Below are 21,157 nucleotides of genomic sequence, written 5' to 3' on the forward strand. Positions count from 1 at the left end.
CTAGTAATCCAGAGGCACAGGCTGATGTCTTGGGTACAAAGGTTCAACTCTCACCACGGCAGCTGGTGGAATTTAAATTCAATTAAAAAAAAAAATCTGGAATTGAAAGCTAGTCTCTGTCATAGTGCCATGAAACTGATTGTCGTAAAACCCATCTAGTTCACGAATGTCCTTTAAGGAAGGAAATCTGCCGTCCTTACCTAGTCATAGTCATTTACGGCACAGAAGGAGGCCATTCAGCCCATTGAGTCAGCTAGCTCTTTGCAGAGCTATTCAGTCAGTCCCACTCCCCACTCGATCCCCTACAAGTCGTAGCTCTGCAAGGCTATTTCCTTAGAAGGCCATCCAGTTTCCTTTTGAAGTTATTGATTGATTGTCTCCGCTTCCACCACCCTAGTGGGCAGCGAGTTCCAGGTCATTACTGCCTGCTGCGTTTAAAAAAAAAAGTTCTTCCTCACATCCTCTTGTATCTCTTGCCCAAAAGTTTCAACCTGTGTCCCCTAGACTTTGTCCCATTAACTAATGGGACAGTGTTTCCTTGTTTAACTTAGCTAAGCCTGTCATAATATTGTACATTCCTATAAAATCCCACCTCCTTTGTTCTAAGGAGAACAGCCTCAGTTTTTCCAACCTAACCTTGTAACTAAAATCCTCCATCCCTTGAAGTATCCGTCCCCATCCATCTGGCCTACATGTGACTCCAGACCCACAGCAATGTGGTTGACTCTTGACTGCCCTCTGAAATTGCCTAGCAAGCCACTCAGTTGTCAAGGGCAATTGGGGATGGGCAACAAATGCTGGCCTTGCCAGTAACACCCACATCCCATGAAAGACAAAAAAGGATCTGTCTGATGTACAGTAGTTTTAGAATTGAATTAAGCAGGGATATGCATGGGCCAGTTACTGTATATTCCTGTCCCTTCTAATCTAATATCTCGCAACATTCAGGCATGTATCCTTTTTCTGTCATTTTTGTTCACATTTCTGTCTGTAAATAAATGATGCCATCTCCATTAAACTGCAGAATATTACTTCAAATGTGACTTGGCTAATTCATAATTTTACTATTCGAGGAAAACTACAGGGTATTGGAGCAAGATTGAGTTTTTGCCATTCTTCGATAACTTGAGGGTTAATGATTCTACTGTATGTTGCCAGATAGTGATCTCTTGTTTTACAATTATTATACAAATATGTGGGATGTACACTTAAAACTATGAAATAGTCTTGTAATTCTCTACCCCAGAGGGTTGTGGATGCTCCTTTGTTGAATACCTTTAAGGCTGGGATAGACAGATTATTGGTCTCTCAGGGAATCGAGGGTATGGCGAGTCAGCGGGAAAGTGGCGTTGAAGCCCAAGATCAGCCATGATTGTTTTGAATAGCGGAGCAGGCTCGATGGGCCTTATGGTCTACTGCTGCTCCTATTTCTTGTGTTCCAGAATAGATTGTTTCTCGTCAGTATGCAGTAAAGCTTAAAGACATTTGCAAATTAAACTTGGTGATCCTGTGCTCCCAGTGTTGAGCCTTGCTTGAAGAAAGTGCTATCAGACTGTAGCCATAATTTTTCCATCGGTGCTTCTTTTGAGTGCAATTCAATACTGAGGTGCTTAATTTACTCTTTCGTAGTTATATTATGGTTGAATACTGCTGTGTTAATGACTAGCCCATTTAGATGTAGTATTTACAAAGATGAGGACATGACCATCAAACTGTGTATATGTGTGTGGACTATTGGAAACAAATCTGCACATTTCAATAGTGTTTTTTTTTGTAACATGTTCAATGCTAGAAGTGACTGAAGAAAATATTGCATGTAAAACCTTACAGATATATACCTATATCAGTTTATAAACTGAAACAAATGCTCTATGAATATTTGTCAATGAAACCTTTAAATAAAACGACTCTACCCAAAAGTTGAAGATTTTTGAAGGAAATAATGAACTGAATTGGGATTATTAATTTTATCTAAGGTCTTAAATTTAGTTATGAAAGTGGGGCAGAAGATTCAGATAATATTCAGTTCTATTGTGCTTTCAACTGAAGTCTTGGCTGATGGCTGGTTTCCAGAACCACAATCAAATGAAAGTGAAATGATCAAAGCTTCAAAACTTGTGTGATGTCAAGACATTGTGCGTGGTTTAATGACCTTTAACTGTGCATATTGCCACATAAATTGATAAATATAAAAAGGGTCTGTACAGATTCACTGAGAGCCCAAATGCAGTGTGAATGAAAAGTTAACCCTTTGACCTTGTATCACCATATGGTGTGTAAAATGTTGAAGTGGGCCATAGCTGGTGGTAATGACCACTGTAAGTCTAATAATTCTTGGACAGTATCTCTCATATTATCTGAGAGCTGTGACATAAACCAGGCAGCATCCTAATGAATCTATGCTCTCTTGTCTCAACATCTTGCATATAGTCTGGAGCCCAAAACTCTGCACATTACTCAGACTGTAGTGCTATTGAGTTTCATGTAGATCCACCATTGCACCTTGACTATTATATTCTATTCCCCGTGCCATAAAACAGTGTTTAATTTGCCTTTTCAATGGTCTTATTCATTTGAAGTACTATCTCTAATAACCTGTGAACCTGAACGTCAATCTCCTCACCCCCCCCCCCACCAGTCCTTCTGTTTTTCCACATATCCGAACCCTTCCCTATTCAAAGTATATATTTTTTCAAACTAACATGTACCATTTTGTGTTTACTGTCCTTTTTTCCCAGTTAGACACACCTTACTCTATCCCTAGATCCAAATCACTGATATACAGTGAACAAAAACAGTCCCAGAACAAAACCCTGTGAAACACCACTACTCACATTCAACCAGTCTGAGAATCTGTCCTTGACTCTCCCTTCATGCAACCCAGTTTCCCCCTAATTCCGCAATCAATGTTGGTAGTCTCCAGTTTCTTTGGTCCCCAAAGTCTGTGCACAACATATTCACTGCATATGCCCCATCCTGTCACCTCCTCAAAGAACTCTTAGGATCAGATAGAATTCAAACATTGTCAGCAGTAAAACTAATTCAACAAATTACACTTAATTTACATTTCTACTTGTATTATAATAAAGCACACTCTAAGTTTGAGTAAATCCTTGCTTTATTAAACTTTGAGGGTGTACATACGATCTCCCTTTGGAATAGAATATGGTAGCTTGTTATAAATGTGCTCCCTAAAGCTAGCTCACTTAGTAAGAAAAAGAACTGAAAGATATTTTGCAAAATGGAAATAAATTTGTATAAATGCCATGCCACAACCTCTGGAAGTAGAACAGAATAGTACAGTACAAGATGAATTTAAAACTAGCCTCTGCTATGGCACTGGTGGTCCTAAACAAGGTCACAAATGACACCTATGACTATGATTGTGCTGTCCCTTTTTGCTCTTGTCAACCTCGTTGCAGTCTTTTGTATGCTTGACCACAGGATCCGCCTCTCCTGTTGTCTGGCTGAGTGGGATTGCTCCTCCTTGGTTCCACTTTTAACTGTTCAATCTTAACCAGAGCATCAGTGGCGCAATGGTTAGCACTGCAGCCTCACAGCTCCAGGGACCCAGGTTCGATTCTGGGTACTGCCTGTGTGGAGTTTGCAAGTTCTCCCTGTGTCTGCGTGGGTTTTCGCCGGGTGCTCCGGTTTCCTCCCACATCCAAAGACTTACAGGTGATAGGTAAATTGGCTGTTGTAAATTGCCCCTAGTGTAGGTAGGTGATAGGGAATATGGGATTACTGTAGGGTTAGTATAAATGGGTGGTTGTTGGTCGGCATAGACTCGGTGGGCCGAAGGGCCTGTTTCAGTGCTGTATCTCTAAATAAAATAAAATCTTTAAGTTGGCTTATTTTCTCGCCCCTTTGTCTCTTCCCTCTGGAGTTGCTCAAGGATATATTCTTGCCCACTCCCATCTACATTCTGTCCTTTGGTGACATTCTCAAGACATGAAGTCAGCTTCCACGTGTACACTGACCGGGCCTAGCAGGGTCACTCCACTACAACAAAAACAGTAAATACTGGAAATACTCAGCAAGTCAGGCAGCATCTGTGGGGAGAAAAACAGTTAATATTTCAGGTCCATCAGAACTGGCAAAAATTAAAAATGTAAAACCAGCAAAGAAAAACATGGGAAAAGAAAAAAACAGCTTCATTGGAACACTGTAACAGGCCAAGGACAGAAAGGTCAAAGTGGGAGCATGGTGGACAATTGAAATGACAGTTTCTTGGCCTGCTGCAGTGTTCCAGTGAAGCTCAGTGCAAGCTCAAGGAGCAGCACCTCATCTTTCGACTGGCACTTTACAGCCTACAAGACTGAACATTGAGTTCCATCATTTTAGATCATAACCTCTGCCTCCAGTTTTTTACTTTGCTCATTTTTTTTCGCTGATTTGGTTCTTCCTCCTGCCCCCTACCCCAAAGTCAGTTTCTTAATTGAAAATCTACTTTCACCTCTAAATTTGGCTATCACCACTCCCTCTTCAACACATCTGCTTAAACCTTCATCCATGTGACATCATCTCCAGTCATCCTGGACTTTCTCCACTGTCGATAAACTTCAGTTCACCCATAATTCTACTGCCCATATCCTATTCCGTGACGAGTCATAGAGAGATACAGCACTAAAACAGGCCCACCGAGTCTGTGCCAACCATCAACCACCCATTTATACTAATCCTACATTAATCCCATATTCCCTACCGCATCCCTACCTACACTAGGGGCAATTTACAATGGCCAATTTACCTATCAACCTGCAAGTCTTTGGCTGTGGGAGGAAACCGGAGCACCCAGCGGAAACCCACGCAGTCACAGGGAGAACTTGCAAACACTGCACAGGCAGTACCCAGAACCGAACCCAGGTCGCTGGAGCTGTGAGGCTGCTGTGCTAACCACTGTGCCGCCCCAAAGTCTTGCTCGCTCATTTCCCCTGCCCTTGCTGACGTACAATGGCTTCCAGTCTTCCAATTTAAAATTCTCTTCTGTGTTTGACCCCTCCCTATCTCTAATCTCCTGCAGTCATGCACTCACCACCCCCTATTCTGGTTACTTGTGCAGTCATCCTCTCTTTGCCCATTATTAGCGGCTATGCCTTCAGTCGTCTAGCTGCTATGCTCTGGAAATCTTTCCCTAACTATCTCCACCTTCCACACCCCCTTAGAATCCACCTCTTTGAACTTTAGTCAACACTCATGATGATCATTTTCTCAGTGTCTGTTTTTGCCTGATTATTTTTCTGTAAAGCATAGGAATGTTTCTCCTTGTCAAAGGGTACTATAAGTGCAAGTTGTTGCCGTAAATTTGCTTTGTATGTTTCTGATGTCAATTACAGATTCAGTTTTGAAGAGGTTATGCAATATCTACAATTTTAAGTTTCAAAACATTCTTGTTACAAGCAAAAAAGAGAAAACATTTTCAATCTGGAGTACTTATTCCTGCCCACTCCCAACAAAACACACAATATTTATAATTTCTTCTAACTGAGAGGAAATTTTGAGTCATAGAGTAGCATGTGTTGTTGAGTGTCCCAACCAGTTAAGAACCCTTCTCTCCGCCCATGTGGCTGGTCTGCCGTGATATCTTGATTTCTTACCAGGATTGTAATCTTTCCTGGTCACAAGTTTTGACATTTAGTTAACTCTAAACTGAAATTTCCAAGTTTTGTCTTGTTTAAGGTGTATTTTCAGTCACTGTCATGGTTTAAATGTTTATCATTGCAAATAGTAAACTAATCCTAACAATATTTAACTGAGATTCTGGAGCAATGTGCAACTATGTAACTTATTCGTAAATGGCTTTTTATTTGTGATGTGTTTGATTATTTTTTATTTAAATAATGGCTGAGAATTGATTGAAAGCTGAAATGCATATTCAGCATTTGCAAGCTTTCTTGGTTATTGGGATACAAGTCATTGCCATTTCAAAATTTACAAGGAAGAAGGTTTGAGTTCAGATTGAGTTTCCTGTATCGAATAGAAAACCTGAAGTCTGAACCTTTTTAGTTGGCTGTTGAGGCCCTTCTGTGATTGAATCAGGGAGGTCTAGAGTATATTTGCAGTGCCATCATGTCACATTGTTGTGCTTTTCACTGACGCAGCTCAAACATTCTTATCACTGGTTTTGTTCCTTTGCATTCTTTGGATACCAGTAATAATCTAAAGTTAAGTGGGATGACTTTCTGAGTTGAAAGATTTGCTGGTATTCAGGTGCTGTAAGCAGCTTCCGTTCCTGCTCAAATTTGAAAGTCAGTCAGCTTTATATAATAAATTAAACTAGCTTAACGCAGAGTTGAACAATATTTTGTTTAATCCAGTCCACTAAAATTAGAAGTGCTTGAAATAAGTACTGTCAGTGTGCCAGTTCTGAGAATTACTTCTATATGTTTGGACATACAGTGGACTCCCTTTTATGAAGCTGTCTTCAAAAACCAAAGAGGATGTTTAATAATGGCTGTCTTTTTGCGAGAGATCATAGTGGCTTTTTATATCAGAGGCTGTGATATATTTGAGAGCCTTATAAAGGAAGTCTGTTGTAGGGAATTTAAGAGTTATTTCTGATGGCTTCTGTCATGCAGTTGTATTCCTTTCATATGCATTTAATGCTATTTATTAAAGTGCATTTGAGTAAAGTAAAGCAGAGATTCAGGAAACTTTGTTTACTCTTACTGAAAAGTTTTTTTCTATAACTACATAATAGGGATATTTTGGGTAATGTTTATGTTTGCAAGCTAACTGGCTTGAAGCTATTTTGCATAAATTTAAGAGCAATCTGAATTGACTAATTTAATATTTCTACTTGAGAAGATATCCAATTAATAGATTTTGCCTGATGAATTGATTTTTAAATGCATTCACAAAATAGTTTTTGTAAGTGTATATTTCATAGCATTTGCATCAATTAGTGCCCATTTTTCAGGCGCTGTGCAGATGCTTAAGGCCCCAAAAAGGCGGGCAAGAAGTGTGTGCACACTTCTGGCTAGAGGTTTGCCGCTCGCCATTCTTGGGAAGGACAAACAAACCGTCCTTTACCCATGCCTGAAGCGGATGTTAGGGTCTGATTGAGTTTCCCATTCCAAGATTAGTTTGCCTTGAGGCAGCCTGTGTCATCACAGGTTACACTAGGAAACTAGTCCTACGATCGCCTGAAAAAAGAAGGAATTAACATAACCTGAATGAAGCCAAGAGGAGCAGGATTGCTCCCAACTACAGATTGCTGGCCCTCTTTAGCCCATATTTCTGGCCAGGCCTGTATTAAATTGCCACCTTCATCCCTGATCGACACCTGGATTAACTTGGATGCAGCGGCCCTATTTTTCTTTTAGTCTTCATCAGTGGGCTGGTGTGACATGCTGGCCTTATTACAGTGATGTCAAAAGGTCAATATTTGGGGCATTTCAGACCTTGCCATTCAGGAATTGGTCACTGTGCTCCCCTACCACCACCCCCCCCCACCCCCCTCACTCTGCCATGCACATACAAATATACAAATTAGCAGGAGTAGGCCATTTGGCCCCTTTAAGCTTGCTCCACCATTTAATAAGATCATGGCTGATCTGATTGTAGCCTCAACTCCACTTTCCTGCCTACCCCCAATACCCTTTGACTCCCTTGTTCATCAAGAATTTATCCACCTCTGCCTTAAAAATATTCAATGACCCTGCCTCCACCGCTCTCTGGGAAAGAGTTCCAAAGACACTCAACCCTCAGAAAAAATTTCTCCTCATCTCTGTCTTAAACGGGCGACCCCTTATTTTTAAACAGTATTCCCAGTTCTAGTCTCTCCCACAAGGTGAAAACATCCTTTCAGCATCCACCCTGTCAAATCCCCTCAAGATCTTGTATGTTTCAATAAGATCACCTGTCATTCTTCTAAACTCCAAAGGATACAGACCCAACCTGTCCAACCTTTTCTTCATAAGATAACCTCCCAGCATTCCCCCCACAGCCCCCCAAATCCCAGGTATCAATCGACTGAACCTTTTCTGAACTGCCTCTAACGCATTTATATCCTTTCTGAAGTAAGGAAACCAAAACTACATAGTATTCCAGATGTGGTTTCTCCAACGCTTTGTACAACTGTAGCAAAACATCCCTACTTTTATATTCCATTCCATTTGCCTTCCTAATCGCTTGCTATATCTGCATGCCACCCTTGAGTGATTGATGTACCAGGACACCCGGATCCCTCTGTACCTCAGAGTTCTGCAATCTCTCGCCATTTAAATAATATGCAGCTTTACTATTCTTCCTGCCAAAGTAGATAAGTTCACGTTTTCCCACATTATACTCCATTTGACAAATTTTTGCCCACTCATTTAACCTATCTATATCCCTTTGCAGAGCCCTTACGTCCTCTTAACAACTTACTTTCCAACCTATCTTTGTGTCATCAGCAAATTTAACAACCATACATTCGGTCCCTTCATCCAAGTCATTGTCTGAATATTTAGGTCATTATGTCTAAACACCGCTTTACTGTTGCTTTCAAAACTTTAAGCCATAGTTCTTTAATTGATTTTATGATTCCTGCTTACTTTCAATTGTACATTCCTCATCCCATGTATTTTCTGTATTAGGCAACACTGAAGATGCTGCTGGATCACTTGAAGCTTGTAGCTTCGTACCATGAGGTAAATAAAATGACCTGCCAGAACTTGGCAGTATGTTTTGGGCCTGTACTTCTAAGTCAGCGCCAGGAGACTTCCAACCATAGCCACAGGGTTTTTACAGACTCGGAGGAGTTGGCCAGTGCGCTGGACTTCAAGAAACACATCGAAGTATTGCATTATCTACTTCAGCTTTGGCCAGGTGAGAGAAACTTGTCAACATCTTGTGTGTAACTGCAACAAACTAAATTTTTAATAAAAGCAAAATACTGCGGATGCTGGAAATCTGAAACAAAAACAAGAAATGCTGGAATCACTCAGCAGGTCTGGCAGCATCTGTGGAAAGAGAAGCAGAGTTAACGTTTCGGGTCAGTGACCCTTCTTCGGAACTGACAAATATTAGAAAAGTCACAGATTATAAACAAGTGAGGTGGGGGTGGGGCAAGAGATAACAAAGGAGAAGGTGCAGATTGGACCAGGCCACATAGCTGACCAAAAGGTCACGGAGCAAAGGCAAACAATATGTTAATGGTGTGTTGAAAGACAAAGCATTAGTACAGATTAGGTGTGAATACACTGAATATTGAACAGCAGCAAGTGCAAACCTGAAGAAAAACAACCTGAAAAAAACAGTGGGTAAGCAAACTGAACAAACTAAGATGAAATGAAATAAATGCAAAAAAAGATTGTAAAAAATGTAAAAAGGAATGTAAAAAAAAAAGGAAGAAAAAATAACTAAAAATGAAAGTAAAATGGGGGGCTGTCATGCTCTGAAATTATTGAACTCAATGCTCAGTCCGGCAGGCTGCAGTGTGCCTAATCGGTAGATGAGATGCTGTTCCTCGAGCTTGCGTTGATGTTCACTGGAACACTGCAGCAATCCCAGGACAGAGATGTGAGCATGAGAGCAGGGGGGAGTGTTGAAATGGCAAGCAACCGGAAGCTCAGGGTCCTGCTTGCGGACTGAGCGGAGATGTTCCGCAAAGCGGTCACCCAGTCTGCGCTTGGTCTCCCCAATGTAGAGGCTACCACACTGTGAGCAGCAAATACAGTATACTACATTGAAAGAAGTAAAAGTAAATCGCTGCTTCACCTGAAAGGAGTGTTTGGGGCCTGGGAATAGTGAGGAGAGAGGAGGTAAATGGGCAGGTAACTATCCCAGGCCCCAACACTCCTTTCAGGTGAAGCAGCGATTTACTTTTACTTCTTTCAATGTAGTATACTGTATTCGCTGCTCACAGTGTGGTAGCCTCTACATTGGGGAGACGGACACAATGCAGGGGAGAGAAAGAGCAATCACTCCTGACAGATGGACATCTATCTAGAATACTCTGCATTGCTACATCAGGTGTGCAGGCAGACGTTGTCTACTTGTGCAAGCAAAAACAATGCCGTTATCTCAGTAAAGCAGTGTTTAATATAGTAAATTAATATATTAATGTTCTCATTTAAAGCTTCTTCTCAAAAATGTACATTTTTGTTGTTTTGATTAACAAAATAAATTTTTAATGCCTTTATCCTTCTGGAATTTGCTCACCGGCTTCCTACGTAGGACAGAATTTATAATGTGGCCCCTCATGCAAAGAATTTGGACACCCCTGATCTAGTCGAATCTGCCATGTTAAAATAAACATCCCATCAAAACAAAATATTCCTCAAATCACCTGAAAAAAAAATCACCTTTGTTCCAAATCTAATATATATGTTGAAAAGAAATGGGCCAAACTGCCCAAACCTTATCCCTGGAGGATTTTGTTTCGGGGCAAGTTACTAGGCCATAGAGAGTGAATAGTAGCAAGGCAGAATGATTCAGGAGCAAGTTCAAAGATAAATTGAGCTGCAGTAATAGCAAGCTGGTGTTTGAACATGTGACAAAATGTGATAGAACCCCAGCCCAACCAGTCCAGACAAGCCTGCTCCTATCCCTCTTCATTGAACTCTGTCTGCAATCTTGCAAGATGCAAATCCGAACAGTGAAAAATGCTAGTTTTGGAAATCTCAGGCAAATGAAGTGGTAATAGAACAGCTGACTATAAACCTTGCTTTGAAGTCCTCTTATGATTAAGTATAATTATCAACAAATCTATATTCCAGTTGACTTTCTTTGAGGTCATTGTTTGCTCATCACCTTCACTTTCTTCCATTACCTTGGCTGCTTATGTTAAAAACAGCATGTACCATCATTACCCAAGAAGAAATATAGTTATCAATTTTTAATATTTTGACCACAATGATTACTGCTTACTATAATGTACAGTATTTTTCACCTCTTCATTTTGTTTAACTAATTGCTGTCGTGTCCAGGAGAAGTCCTGTCCCCCCTTGGCCAGGTAGTTTTGTAAATTTTCAATTCATGGAATGTGAAGCTGAAACAAACCTTAATATTGCAGAAATAAAACTACAAAAATATAACTTTATTAATGCCATTACTATGCTGTTAATCCCAGTCTGCAACAATAACTGCTGACAATATTTTCTCCAAATATGTAGGCACTTGATTCTGTCATTCTCTTTCTTTTATCCCCAACCCCAGTTAATTAAATCCAGAATGCACAGGCTAACATAGTCACGTCACAAATGCTATCGGGTTAATCTGTGAAGTGTAGAAATACGAATGGATCAAACACAGAAGAGTTTCAGCCAAACAAAAATGCTCGGCAGCATGCGGTGTTCAAGTGTTCACACATCACTGATTTAGTCTTCAATACTGTTGATTTTTTTTTATATTCGTTCATAGGATGTGGGCTTTGCTGGCAAGGTCAGCATTTATTGCCCATCCCTAATTGCCCTTGAGGTGATGGTGAGCCACCTTCTTGAACTGCTGCAGTCCATGTAGGTACACTCACAGTGCTGTTAGGGTGGGAGTTCCAGGATTTTAGCCCAGCTACAGTGAAGGAAAGGCAATATGGTTCCAAGACATTGTCACCTTTTTATTTTTTCATGGGATGCAGGCGTCGCTGGCAAGGCCAGAATTTGTTGCCCATCCCTAATGTCCCTTGACAACTGAGTGGCTTGCTAAGCCATTCAGAGGGCAGTTAAGAGTCAGCCACATCGCTGTGGGTCTGGTGTTACATGTAGGCCAGACCAGGTTAGAACATACGAACATACTAATTAGGAGCATGAGTCGGCCACTCGGCCCCTCGAGCCTGTTCAATAAGATCATGGCTGATCTGATTGTAACCTCATCTCCACATTCCTGTCTACCCCCAATAACCTTTCATCCCTTTGCTTATCAAGAATCTATCTACCTCTGCCTTAAAATTATTCAAAGACTCTGCTTCCACCACCTTTTGAGGCAGAGAATTCCAAAGACTCATGACCCTCTGAGAAAAAAATTTGTCCTCACCTCTGTCTTAAATGTGCGACTCCTTATTTTTAAACAGCGACCCCTAGTTCCAGATTCTCTCGCAAGAGGAAACATCCTTTCCACATCCACCCCATGAAGACCCCTAAGGATCTTATATGTTTCAATCAAGTCACCTCTTACTCTTCTAAACTCCAGCGGATACAAGCCTAGCCTGTCAATCTTTCCTCACAAGAAAACCTGCCCATTCCAGGTATTAGTTTAGTAAATCTTCTCTGAACTGCTTCCAACACATTTACATTCTTCCTTAAATAAGGAGACCAATACTGTACACAGTACTCCAGATGTGGTCTCACCAATGCCCTGTTTAGCTGAAGCATAACCTCCCTACTTTTATATTCAATTCTCCTTGCAATAAATGATAACATTCCATTAGCTTTCCTAATTACTTGCTGTACCTGCATACTAACCTTTTGCAATTCATGCACTAGAACACCCAGATCATTCTGCGTCGCAGAGCTCTGCAATCTCTCACCATTTGGGTGATATGCTTTTAAAAAAATTCTTCCTTCAAAATAGACAATTTCACATTTTCGCACATTGTACGCATATGCCAGATCTTTGCCCACTCACTTAACTTATCTATACCCCTGTGTAGCCTCCTTATGTCCTCTTCACAACTTACTATCCTACCTGTCTTTGTGTCATCAGCAAATTTAGCCACCATACCTTCAGTCCCTTCATCTAAGTCATTTATATAAATTGTAAAAAGTTGAGGCCCCAGCACTGATCCCTGTGGCACATCATTCATTACATATTGTCAAACAGAAAATGACCCATTTATACCTACTCTCTCTGTTTTCTGTTAGCTAGCCAATCTACTACCCATGCCAAATGTTGCCCCCTGCACCATAAGCTTTTATTTTCTGCAGTAACCTTTGATGTGGCACCTTATCAAATGCATTTTGGAAATCCAAGTATAGTACATCCACCAGTTCCCCTTTATTCATAGCACATGTTACTTCAAAGAACTCCAATAAATTGGTTAGGACAGCAGATTTCCATCCCTGAAGGACATTAGTGAACCAATGCATCCAAAATTGAAGTTTGCACGAAATTTAATTTCTCTTGAGACGATAAAGCACACACGTTCTTGGAGATGCAAAACTACATCCATAAACATTTTCAATGAAGTCTGGACATTTTAAATGTAATCAGGAAAATTTTGGAAAGGCTAAAAGTCTCCTCCATGTCTTTTCTAATGCAAACACTTAGGGTTAAAATACCTTAGAATCACAGATAGAGTCATAGAGTTATACAGCACAGAAACAGGCCCATCGTGTCTGTGCCGGCCATCCAGCACCCAAGTATTCCAATCCTATATTCCTGCACTTGGCCCGTAGCCTTGTATTCTATGGCGTTTCAAGTGCTCATCCAAATACTTCTTAAATGTTGAGGGTTGCTGCCTCCACCACCTCTTCAGGCAGTGCGTTCCAGATTCCAACCACCCTCTGGGTGAAAAAACTTTCCTCAAATCCCCTCTAAACCTCCTACCCCCTTACCCTAAATCTATGCCCCCTGGTTCTTGAGCCCTCCGCTAAGGGAAAAAGTTTCTTCCTATCTAATCTATCAATGCCCTTCATAATCTTGTAGACCTCAATCATGTCCCCCCCTCAGCCTTCTCTGCTCCAAGGAAAACAACCCTAGCCTTTTCGGTCTCTCTTCATAGCTGAAATGCTCCAGTCCAGGCAACATCCTAGTGAATCTTCTCTGCATCCTCTCCAGTGCAATCACATCCTTCCTATCGTGTGGTGCCCAGAACTGTACACAGTACTCCAGCTGTGGCCTAACTAGTGTTTTATACAGCTCCATCATAACCTCCCTGCTCTTATATTCTATGCCTCGGCTAATAAAGGCAAGTATCCCTTATGCCTTCCTAATCACCCTATCTACCTGTGCTCCTGCCTTCAGTGATCTATGGACGAAGTACACCAAGGTCCCTCTGACCTTCTGTACTAGGGTCCGACTGTCCATTGTATATTCCCTTGCCTTGTTAGTCCTCCCAAAATGCATTACCTCACACTTCCCAGGACTAAATTCCATTTGCCACTGCTCCGCCCATCTTACCAGCCCATCTATATCTCCCTGTAATCTAAGGATTTCCTCCTCACTTTACAACACCACCAATTTTCGTGTCATAAGTATATTATGAATTTAGTGAGGTTTGTTTATATTTCATTTTAAATGTTTTTAAAGACAGTGCTGTACAGTGACATATAACAACAGCTTATTTATATAGAACCTTTTACGTAATAAAATTCCCAAAGGCACTTCACATGAGCATTATACAATAAAATATGACACCGAGCCATAAAAGGCGATATTAGGGCAGATGACCAAAAACTTGGTCAAAGAGGTAGGTTTTAAGAAGTGTCTTAAAGAGGAAAGTGAATTGGTGAGGCAGAGGGGTGCAGGGAGGGAATTCCAGATATGGGGCTTAGGTAACTGAAGATGTGGTCATCAATGGTGTGGCAATTTAAAATCTAGGGTGCGCAAGAAACCAGAATTCAAGGAGCGCTGATATCTGGGAGGGTTTTGGGGCTGGAGGAGGTTAGAGATGGGGAGGGGGAAGACTAGCGGGATTTGAAAACTAGGATGAGAATTTTAAAATCAATACATTGCTTGATAGGGAACCAATGTAGAGCAACAAGCTTGGGTGATGGGGCAATGAGACTTGGTGCGAGTTAAGACACAGGCGGTAGAGTTTTGGATGACTTCAAGTTTATGGAGAGTAGAATATGGGAGATCAGCCAGGCGTGCATTGGAATAAAATAAAAGTAAAATACTGCGGATGCTGGAAATATGAAATAAAAACAAAGTGCTGCAAATGCTCAGCAGGTCTGACAGCATCTGTGGGGAGGGAGACAGAGTCAACATTTCAGGTCTGACCTTTCATCAGAACATTTCATTTTATTGGAATAGTCAAGTCTAGAGGTGACAAAGGCATGAATGAGGGTTTCAGCAGCAGATGAGCTGAGACTGGAGAAGTCAAGCAATGTTACAGAGGTGGAAATAGGCAGTCTTATTCCACGAATGTGAGGTTGGAAGCTCATCTCTGTTTCGTACATGAGGTCGGAAGCTCATCTCGGTTTCAAATGTGACACCAAGGTTGCAACAGACTGACCTAATCTCAGACTGTTGCCAGGGAGAGGGATGGAGTTGGTAGCAAAGGAACAGAGTTTGGAACAGGGACCAAAAAACAATGGCTTCAGTCCTCCCAGTATTTAATTGGAGGAAATTTCTGCTCATTCAGTACTGGTTGTCACATAATCAGTCTGGTAATTTAGCAACAGTGGAGTCAAGAGAGGTGGTGGCGAGGTAGAGCTGAGTGTCGTCAGCATACATGTGAAAACTAACGCCATGCTTTCGGATGATCTTGCCGAGGGGCAGGATGTAGATGAGAAATAGAAATATAGTGGAACAACCTGGTTAATTGAAGCAAAAGAAAAAGTGCTGGAAATACTCAGCGGGTCTGGTAGCATCTGTGGAGAGAGAAGCAAAGTTAACGTTTCAGGTCTGTGATCTTTCATCAGAACTGGCAAAGGTTAGAAAAGAATTGGGTTTTAAGCAAGTGAAGGGGAGGGGAGTGGGGGAGAGAACAAAGGGGAAGGTGTTTGATAGGGCAGAGAGAGATTAAATAACAATGCTGTCCTGGGACAAAGGCAAAGCATGTGTTAATGTTAGTGGTGAAAGACAAAGCATTAGTCCAGAGAGAGTGTTAATTGAGTCATAGAGTGATACAGCACTGAAACAGGCCCTTCGGCCCACCGAGTCTGTGCCGATCAACAACCACCCATTTATACTAATCCTACATTAATTCCATATTCCCTACCACATCCCCACCATTCTTCTACCACCTACCTACACCAGGGGCAATTTACAATGGCCAATTTACCAGGGGATGCTAACCACTGTGCCGCCCCAAATAGTGGAATAATGAGCAGCTCTGACTACGTGAAAAGCAGGCACGTGGTTAAAAAAACACCAGTCATGCTCTGAAGTTATTGAACTCGATGTTCAGTCCGCAAGGCTGGAGAGTGCCTAATTGAAAGATCAGGCACTGCTCTTCGAGCTTGCGTTGATGTTCATTGGAGCAGGCCAAAGACAGAAATGTTGGTATGAGAACAGGGGGGGGTGCGGGGGTGGGGGGGAAGAAGTGTTGAAATGGCAAGTAACCAAAAGCTTGGGGTCATGCTTTCGGACTGAGCGGAGGTGTTCAGCAAAGCGGTCACCCAATCTGCCCAGTGTAGAGGAGATTGCATTGTGAGCAGCGAATACAGTGTACTAAATTGAAAGAAGTACCAGTAAATCGCTGCTTCACCTGAAAGGAGTGTTTAGGGCCTTGGATAGTGAGGAGAGAGGAGGTAAAAGGGCAGGTATTACACCTCCTGCAACTGCATGGGAAGGGGATGAGGTGTCGGAGGTAATGGAGGAGTGGACCAGGGTGTCGCGAAGGGAACGATCCCTAATGGAATGCTGGGAGGGAAGGGGAAAATGCATTTGGTGGTGGCATCACGCTGGAAGTGGCAGAAATGGCGGAGGTTGATCCTCTGGATGTGGAGGCTGGTGGGGTGGAAAGTGAGGACAAGGGGAACCTTGTCGCGGTTCTGGGAGGGAAGGGAAGGTGTAAGGGCAGGTGAGGGAAATGGGACGGACAGGGTTGAAGGCCCTGTCAACCGCATTGGGGGGGAATCTTCAGTTGAGGAAAAAGGAAGACCTATCAGAGGCGTTGTTGTGGAAGGTTGCATCATCAGTGCAGATGCGTGGGAGATGGAGAAACTGGGAGAATGGAATGGAGTCCTTACAAGAGGCAGGGTGTGAAGTGTAGTTGAGGTAGCTGTGGGAGTTGGTGGGCTTATAATGAATATTAGTGGACAGCCTATCTCCAGAGAGGGAGACAGAGAAGTCGAGGAAGGGAAAGGAAGTGTCGGAGGTAAACCATGTACAGGTGAGAGAAGGGTGGAAATTGGAAGCAAAGTTGATAGTTTTCCAGTTCGGGGCGGGAGCAGGAAACTGTACTGATACAGTCATCAATGTACCAGAAAAAGAGTTGGGGGAGGGGGCCAAAGTAGGATTGGAACAAGAAATGTTCGACAGATTCTACAAAAGGACAAGTATAACTAGGACCTATGTGGGTGCCCATAGCAACACCTTTTACCCTACCCTCCCCCGTCAGCATTCCGAAGGGATCGTTCCCTCCGCGACACCCTGGTCCACTCCTCCATTACCTCAGACACCTCGTCCCCTTCCCACGGCATCTTCCCATGCAATCGCAGGAGGTGTAATACCTGCCCTTTTACCTCCTCCCTCCTCTCAATCCAAGACCCCAAACACTCCTTTCAGGTGAAGCAACAATTTACTTGTACCTCTTTCACTTTAGTACACTGTATTTGCTGCTCACAATTGATTGAAGTGCACATTTTTGCATGTTATGCTGAGAAGCATTTGTGAAATGCCCTCTAGGGATTTATTTCTGTCATTAATCCAAGAACTCTACTTGCCTAAATTACTTGCGGTTCCATTATGCCATCATCCTAGTGCACAAAAGGATTTTTTTCCCTAACAATTTATTATGGAAAAGGGTACTGCTGACTGCCTGCAATTTCACTTTTCCCAATGAAATTTGGAATTGGAGTTAAATTGCCTAGGCTCAGTTATTTCATACAGTTTTAGTAAGCTAAAAGAATGGTTATAGTTTAATGCGGATTCCTGCTTTAGAATCTTTTTAAACTGTCTAGTCCTCTGGCTGTTCTGGTAATTATCTGCCAAGAAACAGATGTAGCATGTGTTGACTTTTGAGGAAAATTTCCTGAAGGCTGATTTAAAGGAGTGATGTACTGTAAAGTTTCTATTTTCAGGAAACAGAAGTTCCTTTTTTTTTAAATGAAAGCAATCTTTCACTAGTGAAGCAGGAAGTGTTTAAATGTCTAATTCAACAACTTCTGACATCTGAGATTTCAGCGACTATGGTTTCTAAGAATTGATTTGGATTAAGAGGTACAAGAGACTGAAAAAGCATTTGAATGAATTTCTACTGAGATCTGAGTTGTGAGTGTCACGGGCAAGGTGACCGTTTGTTGCCCATCCGTAATTACCCTCGAGAAGGTGGTAGTGAACCTCCTTGAACCGCTACATTCCATGTGGTGTAGTTGCACCCACAGTGCTGTTAGGGAGGGAGTTCCAGGTTTTGACCCAGCGACAGTGAAGGTACGGCAAGATAGTTCCAAGTCAGGATGGTTTGCAAGTTGGAGGGGAACTGCAAGTAGTGGTGTCCCCATGTATCTGCTGTCCTTCTCCTTCCAGGTGGTAGAGGTTGCGGGTTTGGAAGTTGCTGTCAAAGGAGGCTTGGTGAGTTGCGGAGGGAGTGGATGGTTAAGGTGGTAGATGGGATGCCAACCAAAGTGGACTGCTTTGTCCTGGATGGTGTCGAGCTTCTTGAGTGTTGTTGGAGCTGCACTCATCCAGGCAAGTGGGGAGCATTCCATTACACTACTGACTTGTCCCTTGTAGATGGTGGATGGGATTTGGGGAGTCAGGAGGTGAAGAATTTCCAGCCTCTAACCTGTTTATTATGTGAACTCATGGCCTCACAGAAATATTTTTTTTCTGGCAGTTTTCTTTGCTTCTCAAGGCACTAACTCTTTGCTTCCATAGTTAATGGTCGTGCTGCCATTCTTCAGGTCTGTGCAGAGATGATACTCACTAGCAGACTATCTGATCAAGGGCATCCCCACTGGCCCTAATCCACACAAGTGCACTTCCAACAGCAGTAGTTGATGGCCGTTATTAACAACTGTCATTGTTCCCTTCTCTAACCCCGGAGCTGTTTTAAATCTCAATCTGTGGAAAAACAAATATTGGGAATATTGTTGCCTTTTTAAGCTCCTCAGTAATTTGAAGTGTATGTCTTTCAGTCAGTAGCTCTCGGCACACAAAGTCAGCTGCTTAAACCACCTGTTTAAATAAAGATATAAATGTACACCACAACAATTTGCTTCTCAATCATGCTGATGTCTGATTCATTGGATTCTTTATAAAAGATGTCAGCAAAGCAATGAGAATGATTCAGTTGGCAAGAATTTTAATTTGTGTAGTTTAACCCTTTCAATGAGCACTACAGTGATCTTTAATGAACACCAATGTCTGGGCCATTTGTACAGAAGCGCACATAGTCATAGTCATTTGTGGCACTGAAGGAGGCCATTTAGCTCAATGAGTCCATGCCAAACAATCCAGTCAGTCCCATAGCTCCACTCGATCCCTGTAGCCCTGCAAGGTTATTTTCTTCAAGTGCCCATCCAATTTCCTTTAGAAAGCATTGATTGTCTCCGCTGCCACCACCCTTATGGGCAGCGAGTTCCAGGTCATTACCACTCCCTGCATAAAGAAAGTTCTTCCTCATATTCCCCCTGCATTTCTTGCCCAAAACCTTCAATCTATGTCCACCTAGTCCTTGTGCCATTAGTTAATGGGAACAGTTTTCCCTTGTCTACCTTATTTAAGCCTGTCATAATCTTGTACACCTCTATCATATCTCCCCTCAATCTTCTTTGCTATAAGGAGACAACTCCAGCTTTTCCATCATAATGTTATATCTAAAAATTCCCCATCCCTGGAACCATTCTGGTAAATCTCCTATGTATCCTCTGAAGGACCCTCACATCCTTCCTAAAGTGTGGTGACTAGAACTGGACACTGTACTCTAGTTGTGGCCTAACCAGAGCTTTATAAAGGTTCATCATAACTTCCCTACTCTGCCTCTATTTTTGAAGTCCAAGATCCCATATGTTTTGCTAACCATTCTCTCATTATGTCCTGCCACCTTCAAAGATCAAGGCACATGCACCCCCAGGTCCCTCTAGTCCTGCACAATCTTTAGAACTGTGCCATTGCCTCAACCTATCCCTCCTGCCAAACTGCATCACCTCACACTTCTCTTTATTAAATTCCATCTTCGACTTTTCTGCCCATTCTGCTAGTCTATCTGTGACTGTTGCAAGCGGTTTGTATCATTCTCACTGTCTCACTGTCACTCCTCCCAAGTTTGGTATCATTGGCAAATTTTGAAATTCTACTCTGTATTCCAAGATCCAAGTCATTTATATTTAGCTAAAGAAGCAGTGGTCCTAGCACTGATCCTTGGCAAACATCACTGTCTACCATCCTAAAGGCTGAAAAACAACCATTTACCACGACACACTGTTTTCTGTCCTTAAGCCAATTTTTTTATCCAATTGGACACTGACCTTCCTATCCCATGAGCCTCAATTTTGTTAACCAGCCTTTTATGTGGTAATTTATCAAATGCTTTCTTAGAATCCAAATAGACAACATCCACTGCATTCCCTTCATTAATCTGGACAAATTTGATTCAGTGGATTGTCAATCAGTTCAATGCAACTCAAAAGCAAAATATTGTGGATGCTGGAAATCTGAAATAAAAGCAGAAAATGCTGGAAATAGTGAGTAGGTCAGGCAGAATCTGTGGAGAGAGAAGCAGAGTTAACAGTTCAGGTCTGTGACTTTTCAGTTCTGATGAAAGGTCATTGACATGAAACGTTAACTTTGTTTCTCTCTGTACAGATGCTGCGTGACCTGCTGAATATTTCCAGCATTTTCTGTCAATGGGTTGTCATTTGCTACTTATACAGATCAGCACTGGTACAGTCTTTTTTTGGTATTGTTTAGGATCAAACCTTAAAATCACTAACAAAGATTGCATGTTACACAGTAACTATGCTGTTTAAACATTTGTTTGCCAGGTGAGTAAGCATTGTGACACTTCAATGCATTGAGTTGGGAGTTTACCACTTAGAAAAGCAATAAACATTCCCCTGTTTGCAGTGCAATGCAACTAGCAAAATTAACCGGCTATTTATTTTGTGTAAAAGCATTGTATCGATCATCAGTTTTATTAAAGATGTTCGTTCTACCTTTTGTAAACTTTAAATCTTGAGTGGTTTACAGTTTTTAAATAAAATTGAAAATTGCTTCAATTTTGACTCATGCATTTTGGAGAAATGTTTAGACACTTGTCAAACAGAATGCTTGTCCACTGTGTTGGCTTTCTTGCACCCATTACTCAGTTTCATTAGACTAAACACCTTACTCAAAATGTTCTGCTCTGTTAAATTAAATAACTGTTTGGTTCGAGCTAAATTGCACAAGTCCAGTATTGGATTTG

At 41.8% G+C, this 21,157-nt stretch overlaps 1 protein-coding gene across 2 annotated transcripts in view; it reads left to right on the forward strand.

Annotated features, from left to right (window-relative positions):
* The window catches only part of syde2 (synapse defective 1, Rho GTPase, homolog 2 (C. elegans)), a 176,340-nt gene that overhangs the window by 143,558 nt on the left and 11,625 nt on the right, over nucleotides 1–21,157 (forward strand). Inside the window, exon 6 of one of the 2 annotated variants that reach the window (XM_068036595.1) lies at nucleotides 8,580–8,811. In XM_068036595.1, the coding sequence (XP_067892696.1) occupies nucleotides 8,580–8,811 (232 nt within the window). Of the gene's footprint in view, nucleotides 1–8,579; nucleotides 8,812–21,157 lie in introns of those variants that run through there. The other variant, XM_068036596.1, reaches the window with a different exon arrangement.

Source organism: Heterodontus francisci, chromosome 8, assembly GCF_036365525.1.
Source record: "Heterodontus francisci isolate sHetFra1 chromosome 8, sHetFra1.hap1, whole genome shotgun sequence".
Lineage (NCBI taxonomy): Eukaryota > Metazoa > Chordata > Chondrichthyes > Heterodontiformes > Heterodontidae > Heterodontus > Heterodontus francisci.